Source organism: Lepus europaeus, chromosome 6, assembly GCF_033115175.1.
Source record: "Lepus europaeus isolate LE1 chromosome 6, mLepTim1.pri, whole genome shotgun sequence".
Taxonomy (NCBI): domain Eukaryota; kingdom Metazoa; phylum Chordata; class Mammalia; order Lagomorpha; family Leporidae; genus Lepus; species Lepus europaeus.
In genome coordinates, this window is record NC_084832.1 from 107381260 (window position 1) to 107401524 (window position 20265).

Sequence of the window (20265 nt, forward strand, 5' to 3'; positions counted from 1 at the left end):
TGTCTTCCGCTGCTTTCCCAGGTGCATTAGCAGGGAGTGGGATTGGAAGTGGAGCAGCTGGGACTTGAACCAATGCTCATATAGGATGCTGCATTGCAAGCAGCAGCTTAACTCGCTGCAACAGCTCCTAAAATTAATTGTTAAAAAAAAACCACAAATGATCTTTTGCATGTTTAGCACACACAAAGGCCTGGGTCTTAAAATTTTTAGTTCTGGTTTATAAAGCAAGCAGAGAGAGGGGTTAAGAGGAACACAGAGATTTGTTGAGAATCTCTATGTGATGAACATTGTGCTAGGTTCTAACAAATATTTTTATGACAACTCCTTGAGAGAGATAATAGGATTCACGATTTACTGAAGAAACACTTGGAGCTTAGAGACATTGACTGCTTTACAGAAAGTAAACAGAGTGTAGGAATTTGACCCTTGCCTGGGTGTTGGACACCCACAGTGCTAAGTGGATAAGCAGAGGTACTGCCACTGTTTAAAGGTCAAAAATCTCCTCATTCATAGCAGGTAATACTGACCTTCAAGGTTCTTATACCTGGATAATGCTAGCTTTGCCAGGCTTCAGTGTTGGGAAATCTGGTCAGTTTTTCAGAAAGCACATGATAATGGCTGCTATATTCCAGGAAAATGGACAGAATGGACAGACCCAGTAAACTCTTAACTTTTATTCTTGCTTAATATATATTACATTTTTCTGCAAAAATTATGAGTTAAGTGCACTTTAATGAAGACAAGGTACTTAAAATATAATTGGGACAACTAAAAAATTCTATCATGAGTACAGAAGGAAAAAGAGCCAGTAAACAAAACAAAACATACATGGAATGAGAACAAAATCTCCTCAAGTTCTAGACAGTACGTTCCTTCCTCCTCCTTTCCAGTCTGAAGCTCCCCGGAGCAGCTGTTAGGATAAGGCTTCGGCAGTTCTGTCACTGAGAACACATGTCTGATTCATGGAAGATAGTCTGTTCCAGACGGGGCTGCCACGGCCAAGTGCTTCTCTGTTTCGTTGAGGTCTCAGGAAACTGCAGGCTCCAGGACACGAGGTTGCTGCCCAAGAGCTGCTGTATTTAATTTGTGGGTCTTTACACCTCACTGAGGTTTAAAAATAGGTGACCTCCTTGTCCGTGGTGTTCAGTTGCAAGTACTCGAGGGTGCCTTTTTTGTAGCTGGCTACTCGTGTGGGTTTTCGACTTCGTATTCCTGCAGCCTGTCTTTTTTGTAAAGAGTTGGCAATCATGTCTGAAAATTCTGCTTGCAAGCGTTGTTGATTCTCCCTGGAAGGTGGGTGAGGAGAGAGAGCAGAATCAGCAAAAGACACGGGATATTCCTTGGCTCCAGAGTCATCAGTTCAGCTCACCAATCTCTCATTGAGTGCCTTTTCTGTGTTAAACACACACAGTCCAAAGAATACACAGTGATCCTTGCCCTTGAGGCACTTAAAGACCTTTCATCCCTGCTATGTGAAGATGTAGAGTAAGCAGAAGATATTTCAAGCAGGAAACCAGACTTCAATTTCTTTCTTTCTTTCTTTCTTTTTTTTTTTTTTTGTTTAAAGAAACAAATGGAATTTAAGTTGGCAGATTTTTTTTTCTTTTCTTTATTTCCTTTTTTTTTTTTTTTTATTTGAAAGGCAGAGAGACAGAAAGAGATCTTCCATCCACTGGTTCATTCTCCAAATGCCACCACCAACTGGGGCTGTGCCAGGCTGAAGTCAGAAGCCTGGAACTCCACCCAGTCCTTCCATATGGGTGGCAGGAAGCGACATATTTGAACCATCATCTGCTGCCTCCCAGGGTGCATGCTAACAGATGGATTGGAAGCAAAGCTGAGACTCAAATACAGGGACTGTGACGTGTGGCAGCTGAACCACTGTGCCATGGACTTCAGTTGCAAAGGGAAGCAACATGCCACTAGAATCGACAGGGACAGTTGAGAGGACCCCAGTTTCTAGCAACTGGAGAAGGGAGGTTCTAAAGCTCATGTGTATGAGAGCACTTCAAAACGTTTGCAGAAACACGGAATTAAAAGTGAGTTTATTTAGGTGCAAAAGAATAAAACCATGGATAGGCTTCCTGCCTTAAGTGCATTTTGCTTGACATTTTTGTGATCCCTCATATGCATGGATTCTAACATTACTTTTTCCAAACTGAACTCATCTTTTAACTCTACTTCCATGAATTTTTTTGTACTCACGTGTATTCTGTTGCCTCATATCCAATATTTCATTGCCACTTGCAGTCATGTGCCCACTTAAATTGGCTACACCCTTACCCCCTCTCTCTCCCTGCCACACCCAGAAGCTTACACAGTGGGAGGGGCTGGCAGGTTGTACTCCTGGTCCTTCATCCCTGTCAGCCAGTAGGTGATCTCGGTTCCTCTTCCCTAGTGAGACAAAAGGGACAGGTTCCATGGAGCCCAGTGAGACAGCTTGGTTCTAGTCCCCTGTTCCTACAGTGATCTCTTTGCTTCAAAGACATATTTCACTTTTGCATATTTCATAGGAACCTTTATACATATGTACACACACACACACATATTTTTGTTTGGGTTTTATTTTCGCATCCAGATTTCTTTTTTTTAGTAATTTGTGAGACAGAGTTCCCATGTACTGGTTTACTTCTCAAGTGCCCCGACAGCCTACCAACTGGGGGCTGAAGCCAGGAACAAGGAATCAATTCAGGTCTCCTGTGTGAGCAGCGGCAATCAAATCACTTGAACCATCCCTGCTGCCTCCTAGGGGTCTGTATGAGCAGGAAGCTGGAGTTTGGAGGCAGACCCAGGAATCAAACCCAGGCACTCCAATGAAGGAAGCATCTTAACCACTAGCCAAAAGTCTGCTGCTAGTGCTGTATTTAAGCACAGTACACATTTTTGTTATGATCTGGATTATCTCTGGACAAATTTCCAGGAGTGATTTAAAAAAATAAGCCTCAGAGGGAAGTTGTGGGAGGGGGAAGCCATTGTAATCCATAAGCTGTACACTGGAAATTTATATTCATTAAATAAAAGTTAAAAAAAAAAATAAGCCTCTTAGGGGCTGGTCCTGTGGCATAGCGTGTAAAGCCACCACCTGCAGTGCCGGCATCCCATATGGGCACTGGTTCGAGTCCTGGCTGCTTCACTTCTGATCCAGCTCTCTGCTATGGCCTGGGAAAGCAGTAGAAGATGGCTCAAGTCCTTGGGCTCCTGCACCCGTGTGGGAGACCTGGAAGAAGCTCCTGGCTCCTGGCTTCAGATCGGCCCAGATCCAGCTGTTGCAGCCATCTGGGGAGTGAACCAGTAGATGGAAGACTCTCTCTCTCTAATAAACAAATAATCTTTTTAAAAAATAAAAATAAGCCTCTTATTTACCAGACATGTTTTTTCCTTTTTTGGAAGCTTTCTTATTTCCCAAGAGAATTGTAAAATCCCACTATAGTACCACTATAGTAACTATATTAACATCAGAACTCTTAACTTAAAATGGAAGAAGATTCATCTATATTTCTGCTATGTCAACAAATCTAACAGGTTTTCATTGCACTTTTGCAATAAAATTTTGTGACAAAACTTTTGCCATCATTTCCCTACCTTAGGTGTATAAATTATAAACAAATCTGCATCATAAAAAACACTTGTAATATGACCTTTGGGCTCATCTTGGGACTATGCAATATAAAGGAACTTATTGGGAACTGTTTTTGTTTAAGTTTATATTTGAAAAGGAGACTGGCTAAAAAGAAAAAAAATCACTCTATGGCTGGCGCCGTGGCTGGCTCACTTGGCTAATCCTCCGCCTGCAGCGCCGGCACCCTGGGTTCTAGTCCCGGTTGGGGCGCTGGATTCTGTCCCGGTTGCTCTTCTTCCAGTCCAGCTCTCTGCTGTGGCCCGGGAAGGCAGTGGAGGATGGCCCAAGTGCTTGGGCCCTGCACCTGCATGGGAGACCAGGAGGAAGCACCCGGCTCCTGGCTTCGGTTCGGTGCAGCGCCAGCCATAGTGGCCATTTGGGGGTGAACCAATGGAAAGGAAGACCTTTCTCTTTGTCTCTCTCTCTCTCTCACTAACTCTGCCTGTCCAAAAAAAAAAAAAAGATTAAAAAAAAAATCACTCATTTTTAGTGGTTTGCTAGCAGTGTTTGGACTGCAATAATCCACAAACCACTTCTATTTTGAGAGGAAATTCTCTGTGTAGAAATGGATGCTGGTACTTCAAAATAAAACAAAAATAAGTAATTTTTAAAAATCATGGAATAGAGTTAAAAATAAATTTATATTGTAAAATTTTTTTAAAAGTTTTTTATAATATGCATTTTAAAGGATTTTTTAAATCTTTCTGAGAGGCAGAGAGCTATAGATAGATATGATAGACAGATATAAAGAAAGAAAGAAAGGAAGGAAGGAAGGAAGGAAGGAAGGAAGGAATAAAGAGAGCTCCCACCTCCTAGTTAACTGCCCAATTGCTAGCAGTGGCTGGAATTTGCCTTGGGCCAAAGCTGACACCTGAGAACTCAAACCAGGTCTCCCATGTGGGTGATGGAAACTCAGTTGCCTGAGCCATCACCAATGCCTCCCAGGTTGCACATTAGCAGAAAGCTTGAGGCAGGACTGGTGGCAAGTTTGGAAGTGAGACACTGCAATGTGGCAATGGGCATCTCAGCCCCCATCTTAACAGCTAAAACGTCCACCCTGAACAACGGGGAGAATGTGGAGTAACCATTCTCAAAGTCTAACATGATCACACTCAGAATACTTGTTAAAACTACCAGAGTACTTCAAAAAGTTCATGGAAATGGAATGAAAATATGTTTATTTGATGTCAAAAAATTTGAAATAAATGCATAGCCTTTTCGTAATCCACATTTTTCATGAACTTTCAGAAGACTCCTGAGATACACAGGTCTTACTAGTAGCAGCCTCTTGTTGCAAGGGTAGAAAGAGAAGTGAGGAGATGGAGTTTTGAGTCCTAGACCTAACTGTAGCTCTCTGGTTTGGAGGAGCAATTGGAAAAAAAAATCTTAGATATATGTGGAGGAAAGGGTGACAGCAGTTTATAACATATTGGTCATTGTTTAAAATATCAAAAGAGCTGTATGGAGTAAAGGAAAGTTCTTTAAAGATTCATTTTATTTTACTTGAAAGAGAGTTACAGAGAGAGAGGGAAAGACAGAGGGAGAGATCTTCTATCTGCTGTTTTACTCTTCAATTGGCTGCAGTGGCCAGGACTGGGCCACTCTGAAGCCAAAAGCCCGGAACTCCATCTGGGTCTCCTACATGAGTGGCAGGGGTCCAAACACTTGGGACATCTTCTGCTGTTTTCCCAGGTGCATTAGCAGGGAGCTGGATAGGAAGTGGAGCAGCTGGGACACGAACAAGCGCTCATATGGAATACCCTTGTCAGAGGTGATGGCTTAACTTGCTGTGTCACAAAACCAGCCCCCAAAAAAGGAAAGTTCTCACCACCTTCATGGGTAGTGGTTTCTACTGTAGGGGTTGTGAGTGATCATGGGGTTGTGCCTAGGACTGTCCATCTTCATGGTCCTCAGCTCTCCTGGCCCTTGTGTGTCTGAGTATTTTCCCTGTGTAATGTCTCTTGTATTCCTTACCTTTAAGTATGTTTCTCCTCTCACTTCATACAGGAACTGGCACTCAGTTCTTTTCAGGATGGATAAAGTGGAGCCATTCATGTGAATTCTCAGGGCTGGAAATGCAACAGAGATAAATGAAAATCCCATCCATTTGGAAGTCTACTTTATGGCCACAATCGTTTTGCCTTAATTCAGGATATCAGGAACACCTGAAAGAAGTATCCTGCATCAAGGGGAAATATGGCTTTTCTCAGTGAAATAACATTAAAACTGGCATCAGTGAGAGAAGAAATATCACACTTGGGAGGAGTGAGGTCTGGCACTAGTTCCCAGGCTCCTGAGTGATAGAGCTTCCCAGCTTTTGTCCCGCCTAGATTCCCATACCAGCTCAGATTACTAGTCTTTTGGACCTAATTTTGGATGTGGCTTGCTGTACCAAGCTTGAAGTTGGAATTCGGACTTGAGGCCCAGTGGAAAAGTCACAATAAAGAGCTGAAGAGTTGGGGGTGGAGATTATCACGGGACAGTTCTGAAGGCAGTTATAGGGTCTTGATTTTCTTAGATTTCCTTCTTCTGGAACATTGCTATATTTCTGCCAAACAAATGTTGAGGGCATTGCCACTCATAGGTCTGCCCTTCTCACTCTGAGTGCACATGTAGGCCTATTACACACCCGAGAATTGCTAAATGCTTAACACCATGCCCAATCCTTCTGGAAACACTCTCACAAGGTTGGTATCCCAGCCTCAATTTATATCTTCATCTTTCAGAAGCCTACAAAGGACAGCTAACTTTCCTCCCAACTTAGGGATCAACATAGTTAGGATTTTAATCCATGTCTTTTTGATGTCAACTTTACTCTTTGCACCATGATTTTCCAGTACAAATTGGTATCAGATTTGTAGGTAGACTGCTAAAATGCCATCCTCCCTTCTGCTATATACAGCACATTGTCTTTCATTTCTACTTTGCCAGGCAAACGCAGTAAGCCTTTGCATATAATAAATACCTAAATTTTTTCCTTATTACAATTGATTCACAGAAAAACAAAATATATGGGAAGTAAGAATGTGAATCAGGATATATAACCAATATCTGGCACACTGATTTTTTTTGTTACAGAGATTTATGCTAAGTTTTATGGATATTCCATCTAGAACATTACAAATACAGGAGCTGAGTAAAAACAAAGAATAAAATTATCAGTAAGGAATGAAACAAAGGTAGCAAGGACTGGATTGACACAGGTTCATGTTCAGCCAGCGTGAGGGGCCATTCATCATCTCATTGGCGCTTGGTATCTCCTTATTATGCACCTGATCTTATATCCTGCCCACTGCTGGATGACAGGCTCTTTGCCCTCTAAGGAAAACAATTCTCCCTTCTTACGGAGGCCAGTGGATTCCATCCTGGAGGCTGTGTTGACGGTATCTCCAAACAGGCAATAGCGAGGCATCTTGATGCCCACAACTCCAGCAGCACAGGGACCTGGAAAGAAGGACAGATAGCAGGAAGTGCAGGGGATGGAAACTGCAGGGCAGGGTCACGGTGGGCAAGCCTCTTGGCGGGGTCACAATGTTGAGTACTTCATGTCATGGAGAAGTGGCTGAGGGTGTGAAATTCAAGTTGTGACTTTTGCTTTCAATGGACAGATCATCCAATCAGCAAAACATTTTTACATGCAATATTTTTGGGAAGTAAAGTACACTTGGCACTAAACAAGATAGCATCCAGAAATCCAGGTCAGAAAGGTGAGCAGTCTTAATATATTATATATTTTTAAATTGTTTTAATTATGAGAGAAAGAGAGCTCTCTCCTATTTGCTAGTTTACTCCCCAGATGCCTGCAATGGCTAGGACATGAAGCCAGGAGCTGGGAACCCAATCTACATCTATGTGTGCAGCAGGAACTCACTAATTTGAGCCCTCACCACTGCCTCTCCTAGGGTCTGCATTGGCAGGAAGCTGGAGTCAGGAGCTGGAGCTGGGCATCACACCCAGGTACTCTGATATAGAATGCAGGTGTTTTAACTGCTAAACTAAATACCCATTCCATCCTTAATATTTTAAATAGAAGGCTGTCAGGAAGAGGAGAGCCTACTGGTTGCTTCTGTGTTGAACCACTTGACCCTAACTATGGATTGCTGGAGGGTACCATAGACTCAGTTCCAAAGGCTCAAGTTTGCTTTATTTTTATTTTGGGTGGTATTTCTGGGGTTGGTGTCATGATGCTAAAAGACCCAAAAGACAAGGACTTGGCATAATCTTCCCTAAGCATCTTATGGGCCATGTGGATGCAGCTGGATGAGGGGCCTATGAGCCAGGACATTCTGACAAGCAGAACAGAAGTCGAGGTAAGACTGTGGCCTGTGGCATACAGGGTAGGACAGAGGAGTCATTCTATCAGTTATTTGTGTGGGATTACTGAATGCAAGGAGTTAAAGATTTTAGATGTTAAAAACCAACCCAGAAATCTCAAAACTGGGTTTTGAGTAGAAATAACTTTTAATTTTCTAGTTGGCTTATTGGGTCTTGATCTATATGAGTTTCTTTATAGGTTTATTCTACAAATCTTCTATTTATGAACATGGATAAACAATCAAAATACTGGATCTTTCCCTGAGTCCTAAGCAACTCCCTGTCAGGCTTGAGGCCAAAATGAAACAAAAAAAATTGAAAATAAAAAATTAAAATAGGACAAAACCCTTACAGGATGAAAGGCAGAGGAAGGGCTGGTCTATGGACAAGTAACTCTTCACTTCCTTGGGAAGGGCTTGGTCATGAAAAAACCCCTAAAGGTATTATGTCTTGTCAATGATCCACATTTAACCTTGCAAGTTTTCAGTTTCTTAGGCCTAATCCCTTCCAGGTATGTGTGCCAAGTATGTTAAAAATACCAGCCCAATGAACTACTCTCATGCCAGCCCAACGAACTAATGCCTAGGCCTTGGCAGTCAGTCAGGCACTGAGCAGGTTCCCAGTAAGAGACTGGGTCAGACCCACAGCTCCATTTTCCCGGACTTGGTTCATTCAGTCCTACTGTGGGCTCTTCCTCCAGGCAGGAAATTTATGTTGGGTCAGAAAAGAGAGGGTAAGCTGCTTCTGCGGCTTGGGAAATGCCCAAGAAGTTCCCTCCTGTGCATGCAGAAGCATCTTGGCCATTTTGCAGTGGACATGCTTGGGGAAGGCCACAGCTATGTTCCTGGCTGCCCAAGATTCAACAGCAATTTTCAACTTCCTTGACTTTGACTTTGCAAATCTCATCAATGTATTACTTGATTAACAAATATTTACTGTTAGGCTCTGTTGCTAAGAACTGTAGATGATGGGATAATTTTTGCAAATGTAGTTGTCTGGTCCTTGCCACAAAGCCTGCAGTGATCTCCTGGGTTTTCTGTACTCCAAGTCTTCTGTAAGGTTTGGAGGGGAGAAAAATGAGCAATGGAAAAAATTACAGAGAGATGTGATTTAATGCAAAGAAAAACTAACAATTATAACTATTCAGTAATGGAGTGAACTGGCTTGAGAAATAGTGAGTTTTCAGAGAGTCCTGGGATTATTCTGAAAGTGATTATATTATTATTTATCTCAGAATCTATAAAAACTACTTGTGCTGGCATAAGATTAATCTATATGACTTCTGAGTTCTGTTCCAGCTTTGTCTTTGTGTAATATCTGTAACTCATTGTCTCAAATTTCTGTGCTCAGGGATATGAAATTAAACTAAATTTGGCCTGAGGCTTTCTTTTTACCTTGAGTCTGTACCTGATGAACTGCAACCTAGGTTGGTATGTAAGCAAACTGAAAATCTAACTAAGGAGTGTATTTTTGTGATGAATAGCTGAATCTCAGTTAATCACAGGCTGCCAACTGGATAGACCACATCCAAACAAGGCCAATGCAGAATTGTAACCAATCAGGTTGTTTCTCTGCCTCACTTCCATTCTCTGTCTAGAAACGTGGGTTTCTGAGTTGCCCACTGAAGTTCCCCTGAACTTCTTCTGGTTCTGAGGGCCACCCAATTTGAAAATTGTTCTTAGCTCAGTTTTTTAAATGTTTGTTTATTTTCAACAATTAAAAGGCAGAACAACACACACACACACACAGAGAGATAGAGAGAGAGAGAGAGAGAGAGAGAGACAAGGAGAGAATCTTCCATTTTGCTGGTTTACTCCTCAAAAACCCACAACAGGGCCGGTGCCGTGGCTTAACAGGCTAATCCTCCACCTTACGTTGCCGGCACACTGGGTTCTAGTCCCGGTTGGGGCACTGGATTCTATCCCAGTTGCCCCTCTTCCAGGCCAGCTCTCTGCTATGGCCCGGGAAGGCAGTGGAGGATGGCCCAAGTCCTTGGGCCCTGCACCCGCATGGGAGACCAGGAGAAGCTCCTGGCTTCGGATCAGCATGATGCGCCGGCCGCAGCAGCCATTGGAGGGTGAACCAGCGGCAAAAAGGAAGACCTTTCTCTCTGTCTCTCTCTCTCACTATCCACTCTGCCTGTCAAAAAAAAAAAAAAAAAAAAAAACAAAAACAAAAAAACACCACACAACAGCCAGTTCCAGGCCTCCTGAAGCCAGGAGTCTGGAACTCCATCTAGGTTTTCCACCTGGGTGGCAGGACCCCAAGAATTTAAGCCATTATCCCCTGCCTCTTAGAAGGTATCAAAAGGAAGCTGGATTGGAAGTGGAGATGCCAGGCCTCAAACTGGCACTCCAATATGGGCTGTAGGTGTCCCAACCAGTGGCTTAACCTGCTGAGCCACAAGGCCTGTCTCTTTTGTTCAAATGAACTCTGTTAAATGTTAAGTTTTTCTATGTAATTTCATTGCCTTTGAAGTGGCACATGTGCTTTCTACACCATTTTTGGAGCAGTTATAAATATAGGGATTTGACCTGCTGTTTTTTTCCCCTGTAGATAATCTAGTACACTTATGGTACTATAGTATGGTAGTGGAAAAAAATATACAGAAGTTGGAATGGGAGAGGGAGGGAAAAGGGAAGAAATAAATGAAATAGTAAATACGATGACCTAAATACGATGTTTTCAGATGTGGTTGGTGTTTATCATTCAAGGAGTCAAAATTGTTGTTACTAGCACTCTTTAGGGACTGCTTCTAAATATGTCAGCATGTATAATGGGCCCCATATTCAGCACACAGACTCCAAGGATAAACCTCATGTGAAAACTGATCTCCTCTGAAGACTTCATCCCTTCTAATTAAGTTGGTAACATAAATATGATTCCCTCTTGCTAAGATGCTCAACTTCATACCAGAGTGAATTCCAATGCGAATCCATATTGGGAGTCCAGGAAGATGCTCCAGCTCAAAGGTCCCCATGAAGCTGAGAATCTCCAAGGCCATCTTGGCAATGTCTAATGCGTGTCGATTGCCATTTCTCTTAGGCAAACCACTAGCCACCATGTAGGCATCACCTATGGTTTCTACCTGTGGAAATAATTTTTCATCAGTGGCTCTGTTCCTCTCAAAGTCATGGAAATCAGACAGAGGCAGTTTATCACATATCAAACACATAATTTTGGGGAGAAATCAGTATTAGCATAACAACGTATACTTCTGGTACAAGACCAGTTCTATACTGATTTCTTTAGGATTTTTATAATCTAGTTAAATGGATGATAAAAGAGCTATAAAGGATTTTAACTGTACAAAAATTAACTCATAATGTAAATCATCCAGATGTGTTGGCAGTTCTATAAATTTTAAATAATGTGAATTTTATTTATTTTAGGAACATCCTTAAACACCAGAAAAATCATCTTTAGTATTTATCATTTTCTACATTCTATTTGATAAAAAATTTGTAGGTCTCTGTAAGACACAACATATAATCTTATAGTGATTTTATTATTATAACTGCTGTCTTCTCTGTTTAATTTGCAGCCAACATAAATACTGTCCAATTCGATTGAGGTTGATTTGAGAGAGTATGGCATTTCCCTAAATGTGGTACCCCAAATCCATTCCCGCTGAACTTCATGTTGTTTCTTTTGTATTGCTTCTAAAATGGTAATTTTGACTTCTGACCCCTTTAATTCTTCTACTTGTCTTCTCTATTATCTCATTAAATATTAAATTGGAGAGGACAAGGGTAATAACAGGAACAACCAATTCAGGCACTGATGACCTTGGGATGTCCAGTGGGTTACCTTGTATACATCATGGTGATCAACAATGTGGTCAAAACTCTTGTAGATGTCATTGAGCATGTCCACCACCTCCATGGGGGTGCTGTATTTGCAGATAGTGGTGAAGCCCACAATGTCACTGAAGTAGACTGTGACTTCCTCATATAGTTCTGGCTCTACAATGCCTTTCTCCTTCAGAGATTTTACTACTAACCTAGATGAGGAGAGAACAAAAAAAAATGCCCTTTACTTGAGTAAATTCTTCTTGTCTTAAATAAGTCTTTCAGATAATAGTAATTATCCACCAGCAACTCTAGTATTTCATATTTCTAGTGAAGTCTTGATGAGTGGCTGACAAGCAAAGATAGGCTACATATTCTGTACATATGAACATATTACACACAGGAGAACATATACAATACATATTTTTCAGTGCATAAACAGATGCAGCATTAGTTTAACATTTTTAAATTTTCAGAAAGGATTTATCTATTTGCAGGTAGAGCATCAGAGAGGGAGATTTTCCACCTGTTGCTTCACTCCCCAAATGTCGCAACAGTCAGGTCTGTGCCAGGATGAAGTCTGGAGCCAAGAACTCCATAAAGGTCTCCCATATGGGTGGCAGGGGCCAAAACATTTGATCCATCATCCACTGTCTTCCCAGCCATATTATCAGGAACTGGATCAGAAGTGGAACAGCCAGGACTGAAACCAGCACTCTGACATGGAATGCCAGTTTTGCAAGTGGTAGATTAGCCTGCTGTGCCACAATGCTGGCCTCTATTGTCCAATTTAGTTTTAAAAATTTATTTTCATTTTTATTTGAAAGCAAAGAGAGGAGGCCGGTGCTGTGGTGTAACAGGTAAAGCCTCCACTTGCAGTGCCAGCATTTCATATGGGTGCCCATTCAAGTCTCGGCTGCTCCACTTCCAAACCAGCTCTCTGCAATGGTCTAAGAAAGCAGTGGAAGATGGCCCAGGTTCTTAGGTCGTGGCACTTATGTGGGAGACCTAAAAAAGTTCCAGACTCCTGGCTTCGGATTGGTCTCGTTCTAGCCATTGCGGCCATTTGGGGAGTGAGCCAGTGGATGGAAGACCTCTCTCTCTCTATGCTTCTGCTTCTCTGTAATTCTGCCTTCAAATAAATAAATAACTCTTTAAAAAAAAAAAGGCAGAGGGAGATAGAAATCTTTCATTCACTCCCCAAATGCCCACCCCATAACAGCTGGGGATAGGCCCAGCTGAAGTCAGGATCCCAGAACTCAATCTGCATCTCCCACGTGGTGGCAGAGACCCAAGTATTTTTATCACCTGTTGCCACCCAGGCTGTGCATTAGCAGGAAGCTGGAATCTGAAGTGGAGCTGGGACTTGACCCCAGATACTGCATGGGATATGGGTATCCCAAGTGGCATCTTAACCCCTGTGCTAAACGCCTGCCCCTATTATTACTTTTTTTTTTTTTTGAGAAAGAGAACATTCTTACCTGTTCACTCCACAGATGCCCTCAGTGGCCAGAGCTGGATCAGTGCTGCAGCGAATAACTAGCAATGCAATCTAAGTCTCCTATGTGGGTGGCAGGAACCCAACTACTTGAGTAATCACCGCTGCCTCTTGGGGCAGGAACCAGAGCTGGGTATGAAACCCATATGGGCACCTTAACCAGAGTCTCAACTGCTAAGCCAAATGCCCATTCCTGAAGTTAGCATTCAATTATTTACCCCAACACATATACGTACATAACCTTAATACCTACATAGCCCTAAAACATATATAGACATGCTCACTTTTTAACTTCTCTATTGATATTCAGCTTCTGTTTTTTTCCCCAGAAACCTTTTATTTAAGGTATACAAACTTCATCCATTTCATAAATACAACTTTAGGAACACAGTTATTCTTCCCACAGGCATTCTCATCCTTCTTCCTCCTCCCTCTCCTATTCCCACTCTTATTTTTACTAAGATCTATTTTCAATTAACTTTATACACATAAAATTAACTCTAAACTAAGTAAAGTGTTCAAAAATAGTATTAAAAAAAACCCCTTTTCCTCAACAGTCAAAAGACAAGGACTGTTCAAAGTCATTTCATCTCAAAGTGTCAATTTCACTTCCATAGATTATTCTTTAGGTACTCTATTAGTTATCACAGATCAGGGAGAACATATGGTATTTATCCTTTTGGGACTAGCTTATTTCACTAAGTATAATGTTTTCAAGTCCATGGTGTACATATCCCATAATTCCTTTATCCAGTCTTCAGTTGATGGACATTTGAGTTGATTTCATATCTTAGCTATTTTAAATTGAGTTGCAATAAATATGAGGGTGCAGATAACTCTTTAATATGCTGATTTCATTTCCCTTGGGTAAATTCCCAGGAGTGGGATAGCTGGATCATACGGTAGCTCTATATTCAGATTTCTGAGGTATCTCCACACTGTCTTCCACAGTGGCTGTACCAGTTTACATTCCCACCAACAGTGGATTAGGGTATCTTTTCCACACATCTTTGCCAGCATTTGTTTTTTGTTAATTTCTGTATGAAAGCCATTCTAACAGAGGTGAGGTGAAACCTCAGTATGGATTTAATTTGCATTTCCCTAATGGCTAGTGATCCTGAGCATTTTTTTCATGCGTTTGTTGGCCATTTGGATTTCCTTTTCTCAAAAATGCCTGTTTAAGTCCTTATCCCGGTTCTTAACTGGGTTGTTTGTTTTGTTGTTGAGTTTATCGAGCTCATTACAGATTCTGGATATTAATAATTTATCAGTTGTAGAGTTTGCAAATAATTTTGCCCATTCTGTCTGTTTCCTCTGTTTCTTTTGCAGTGTAGAAGCTTCTCAATTTGACATAATCCTGTTTGTCAACTTTTGGCTTTGATTGCCTGTTCCTCTGGGGTCTTTTCCAAGAAGTTCTTCCCTATGCCAATGTCTTACAGGGTTTCACCAATGTTCTCTAATAATTTAATAATATTGGGTCATAGATTTAGTCTTTGATCCATTTTGCGTGGATTTTTCTATAAGGTGTTAAGGTATGGGTCTTGCTTCATACTTCTGCATGTGGAGATCAGGTTTCCCAGCACCATTTGTTGAAGAGACTGTCCTTGCTCCAGGAATTGATTTTAGCTCCTTCGTCAAAGATAAGTCATCTGTAGATACATGTGATGATTTCTGGAGTTTCTATTCTGTTCCATTGGTCTAACCACCTGTTTTTGTACCAGTATCAGGCTGTTTTGATTAAGACTGCCCCACAGTATGTCTTGAAATCTGGAATTGTGATGCATCTAGCATTGTTTTTGTTGTATAAGATGGCTTTAGCTATTTAGGGTCTCCTGTGTTTCCATATGAATTTCAGCATCATTTTTTTCTATATCTGAGAAAGATGTCCTTGGTATTTTGATTGATATAATATTGAATCTGTAAATTGCTTTTTGTAGTATGGACATTTTGATGATATTGATTCTTCCAATCCATGAACATTAAAGATTTTTACATTTTTTATGTCTTCTTCTGTTTCTTTCTTTAATGTTTTGTAATTCTCATTATAGAGATCTTTGATGTCCTTGGTTAAATTTATTCCACAGTATTTAATTTTTTGTGCCTATTGTGAATGGGATTTTTTTTAAGGTCTGTGATTTTTATTTAGTAGCACAAGTATCTTTTCCAGCAGATTTTCATTTCATCTTTTTGTTTTTTAAAATATTCATTTATTTATTTATTTGAAAGGCAGAGTTACAGAGAGGCAGAGAGAGAGAGAGAGAGAGATGGCACCACAGGGGCAAGAGGGTGGTTTTCCTGAAGCCGCTGAGCAGTGGTTTGTTATTTGTGACTGGACCTCTTTGCCTGAATCGGGTTCCTCTGTGTAGAACACACCAAAAATTTGTCATTGCCACCTGCACGAAAATTTACATCAGCGGTGTGAAAATCCCAAAGCATTTCACGGATGCTTATTTAAAGAAGAAGCAGCAGCAGAAACCCAGACACCAGGAAGGTGAGATCTTCAACACAGAGAAGGAGAAATACAAGATAACAGAGCAGCACAAGGTTGATCAGAAAGCTGTGGATCCACAAATATTGCCGAAAATCAAGGCTGTGCCTCACTCCAGGGATACCTGCGATCTGTTTTTGCTCTAACAAATGGAGTTTACCCTCACAAACTGGTGTTCTGAATTCAGAGGAGAAGCTCATTAAATAACGAACAACAATAAAAAAAAAAAAAGAGAGAGAGAGAGAGAGGGAGGGAGAGAGAGAGAGATCTTCCATCTGCTGGTTTACTCTCCACATGGCTGCAATGGCCGCAGCTGGGCCAATCTGAAGCCAGGAGCCAGGAGTTTCCTCTGGGTTTCCTATGTGGGTGTAGGGGCCCAAGAGCTTGGGCCATCTTCGACTCCTTTCCCAGGCCATAGTAGAGAGCTGGATTGGAAGTGGAGCAACCGGGACTCGAATTGGCACCCATATGTGATGTCAGTACTATATACTACAAGTGACTGCTTTACCCACTACACCAGAGCACTGGCACTGTGAATGGGATTGATCTTAGAAGTTCTTTCACAGCCATGGAATTGTCTGTGTATACCAAGGTTATTGATTTTTGTGTGTTGATTTTAAATCCTGCCACTTCACCAAACTCTTGTATGAGTTTCAATAGTCTCTTAGTGGAGTCTTTTGGATCCCCTATATATAGAATCATGTCATCTGCACATAGGGATAGCTTGACTTCCTCCTTCCCAATTTGTGTCCCTTTGATTTCTTTTCTTGCCTAATGGCTCTGGCTAAACTTCCAGGACTATACTGAATAGCAGTGGTGAGAGTGGGAATTTTTGTCTAGTTCTGGATCATAATGGTAATGCTTCCAGCTTTTCCCTATTCACTAGGATGCTGGCCACGGGTTTGTCATAAATTTCCTTGATTGTGTTGAGCAATGTTCTTTCTATACCAAATTGCTTAAAGATTTCTTTTTTTTAGAAGATTTTATTTATTTATTTGACAGGTAGAGTTACAGACAGTGAGAGGGAGAGACATAGAGAAAGGTCATCCTTCCATTGGTTCACTCCCCAAATGGCCACAATGGCCAGAGCTGTACCAATCTGAAGCCAGGAGCCAGGTGCTTTTTCCCAGTCTCCTACATGGGTGCAGGGGCCCAAGTACCTGGGCCATCCTCTGCTACTTTCCCAGGCCATAGCAGAGTGCTGGATTGGAAAAGCCGGGACTAGAACTGGTGCCCATATGGGATGCCAGCACTGCAGGCAGATTAACCTTCTGTGCCATGGCACCAGCTCCTTAAGTTTTCATCATTAAAGGGTGTTGTATTTTATCAAGTGTTTTCTCTTCATCTACTGAGATAACCAAATGGTTTTTGTTCAGCAGTTTGTTAATGTGATGTATCACATTGATTTGTGAATGTTGAACCATCCCTGCACACCAGGGCTAAATCCCACTTGGTCAGGGTGAATGATCTTTCTGATGTATTGTTGAATTCAATTGGCTAGTATTTTTTGAGAATTTTTGTGTCTATATTCATCCAGGAAATTGGCTTGTAATTCTCTTTCTCTGTTGTATCTTTTTTGGGTTTAGGAATTACGGTGATGCTGGCTTCAAACAAGGAGCTTTGAGAGGATTCCCTATCTTTCAATTGTTTTGAACAGCTTGAGAAGAATTGGAGTTAATTCTTCCTTAAATAGTAGAATTCAGCAGTGAATCCATCTGGTCCTGTGCTTTTCTTTGTTGGGACAGTCTTTATTATTGATTCAATTTCTGTCTTGGTAATTGGTCTGTTTAGGTTTTCTATGCTTCAGGGCTCAATTTAGGTAGGTTGTATGTGTCCCAGAATCTCTCCATTTCTTCTAGATTTCTGATTTGTTGGCATACAGCTCTTCATATTAATTTCTGATGATTCTTTTTATTTCTGTGGTATCTGTTGTTATATTTGCTTTTTCATCTCTAATATTATTGATTTGGGTGTTCTCCCTTTTATTTGGTTAGTTGGGCCAATGGTATATCAATTTTGTTTAGTTTTTCAAAAAAACAGCTCTTTGTTTCACTAAAATTTTTTTACTATTTCTATGGTTTCAATTTGTTTATTCTCTATTTCTTTTGTCCTTTTAATTTGGGCCACGGCACCAGCCTTGGATTTCTCTTTAAAATCATAATTTCATGGGAAAAATTTTCATTCATAGGCCGGCGCCGTGGCTCACTAGGCTAATCCTCCACCTGCAGTGCCAGCACACTGGGTTCTAGTCCTGGTCAGGGCGCCGGATTCTGTCCCGCTTGCTCCTCTTCCAGGCCAGCTCTCTGCTGTGGCCAGGGAGTGCAGTGGAGGATGGCCCAAGTCCTTGGGCCCTGCACCTGCGTGGGAGACCAGGAGAATCACCTGGCTCCTGCCATCGGAACAGCGCGGTGCGCCAGCCGCAGCAGCCATTGCGGGTGAACCAACAGCAAAAGAAGACCTTTCTCTCTGTCTCTCTCACTGTCTCACTCTGCTTGTCAAAAATAATTTTTTTCATTCATGTCATGTATGGATTTCTTCAATTTGTGAATTAGCTTCTGATTACTTCTAAGTAATCCTATGATCAATTTTTTTGAATTCTACTGCCATAATTTCTTGTTTCTTTACCTTCACTTTCTAGTACTGAAGTGTTGCTGTGTTCCTTTGGGGGCATCATGTTGTCTTCCTTATTCTTATGTCTTGTATTTGTATGTATTTAAGCATTTGTGGAGATACTTGTTGGATTTTTTTTCCCTTGTGATGGCTTTTATCTTTGGACTATGCCTCTGTGGCTTAGTGGATTGTCTGCTTTTTCAGTGAATACACAGAGGCATGTGCTGGGTGTCCTCAGAGAGCTCTGTTCAGTGTTCCAGTGTGAGGAGAGTATCCAAGGTGACACTCAAGTTAGGCACGGTAAATCTCTCTTCTTCTTTGTTTTTAATTGGAGGAGAGGATTTGATCAGCTATGTTGGCATAGTCTCACACCTTCTCTCCTCCATGGAGACCGATGCCTGGGCACTAGCCCACCCTCTCTCTGACAGTTACAGGATGCCGATGCCGGGTGGTCAGAGAGAGAGAGAGAGAAACATTCCCCTCCTTTTTTTCACTTCTAGGTTGGCTGTCCCCCACAAGGCTCCAAGCCAGACTCCTGCCAGGCTCCTCCTGCAGTTTTATTGCCAGTCTGGCCTCACTTCACTCTCCAGAGCTGGGGCTGAGGCTCTCGGCTGCTGTGGTCCTTAGCTGTGTGCATTTATACCCTCCAGGTAGATCCACAGTGTCCCTCCAATTTGAATACAGTTTCCTCTGCAGTTTTCCCCCTAACTCCTCCCTGAGACTACACTCTCCACTTTTTTCTAACAATGTTCCCCTAGACTAGAACAGCAAGCTGCCTCCTTTTTGCGCCATCTTGGAATTACCCGATAGTCAACTTCTTACAGATAAAATTCTCCTTCCCCTAGGAGGATGTAATGTTTATTGAATCACCATCACTATCCACATGTGACTTTCTCATAAAAGTCCTTAGTGGTATTTAATATGGCATTGTTTAATACCATTATGAAGGAATAATATATATATATAATATATAAAATAAATGAATTTTGATATATTCTTAACCAGAATCTATTGGATACATTGTGAACCAGAACAGTCTTTTAAAAAGCAAGGTTAATTATCAGGCAAAGAAGTTACAACTATGTTAAAACCCTAGAAGTCAAATAAAAGCAACTCAGAATATCCTTGTTGAAGAGAGGAAAGGAGCAGCACCTGAGACGCAGAATGGTGATTTAAAAAAAAAAAAAAAAAAGCACAAGAAGGGACACCATGCTTCCTTCACGTGCCATGTTGCCTTTTCACTGGGAAATGGGAGTGAGGCTGACATGAGGGTGTGCTTAACTGGGATCACTTTCTAGAACCACTAGACTCAGAACCTGGAAGCTGAGAGGTACAGGAGAGGTCATGGAGAATAATCTCTTATTTTTACAGAGGAGAAAGCTGAGGTCTAGAGAGGACATATGATTTTTCATAAGGTCTCATAGCCCAGTAAGAATAGAGCTCAACGACACTCCATCCTTCAGTCTTTTTGTTGGTTTCTCTACAACGCAGGCCTGGGATCTTCAGGGGAAGGGGAAGATTTAGAGGAGTGCTGATGGTAGCGAGATAAGAACGTCTGGAATTCTGAAAACACAACAGCCAGTCAACTGCAAGGATGTGCAACACCTGGGGACCCCAGAGCATCAAGGGAAGTCTTCTCCATAGGTGCACAGAAAAAACTTGGGACCTTTGCGAAGAACACCCCTTGGGTGTGGCTTGTTGGCTCTACAGGGCCCATTTGGGGGTGGCTTTTCTTGCCATGCCTCGTATAAAGTGCTGAGCATTTTGCAGGCTACACAGATATAAAGATTAAATTGGGTATCCACCATCTTTGCCCTATATGAAAAGTCATATGCGCTTGGAAAAAAATGCATTGCCCAGAGAGAGAAACTGGTGTTGGTAGGTAAATGAGGAGGAGCTGTGACTGAATATGGTGACTTAATAACAGGTTGTTGCTAACACAGAC

General features: G+C 41.6%; 1 protein-coding gene across 3 annotated transcripts in view; it reads right to left on the minus strand.

Moving 5' to 3' along the window:
• Positions 1-767: 767 nt before the first annotated feature.
• GUCY2C (guanylate cyclase 2C) overlaps positions 768-20265 on the minus strand; it is a 104103-nt gene continuing 84605 nt past the window's right edge. For all 3 annotated transcript variants that reach the window (XM_062195506.1, XM_062195507.1, XM_062195505.1), the window contains 6 exons: positions 11744-11936; positions 10847-11021; positions 6965-7063; positions 5594-5688; positions 2318-2394; positions 768-1286 (listed from right to left, as the gene is read on the minus strand). In XM_062195506.1, the coding sequence (XP_062051490.1) occupies positions 1112-1286; positions 2318-2394; positions 5594-5688; positions 6965-7063; positions 10847-11021; positions 11744-11936 (814 nt within the window). In that variant the 3' untranslated portion in view covers positions 768-1111. The remainder of the gene's footprint in view (positions 1287-2317; positions 2395-5593; positions 5689-6964; positions 7064-10846; positions 11022-11743; positions 11937-20265) is intronic.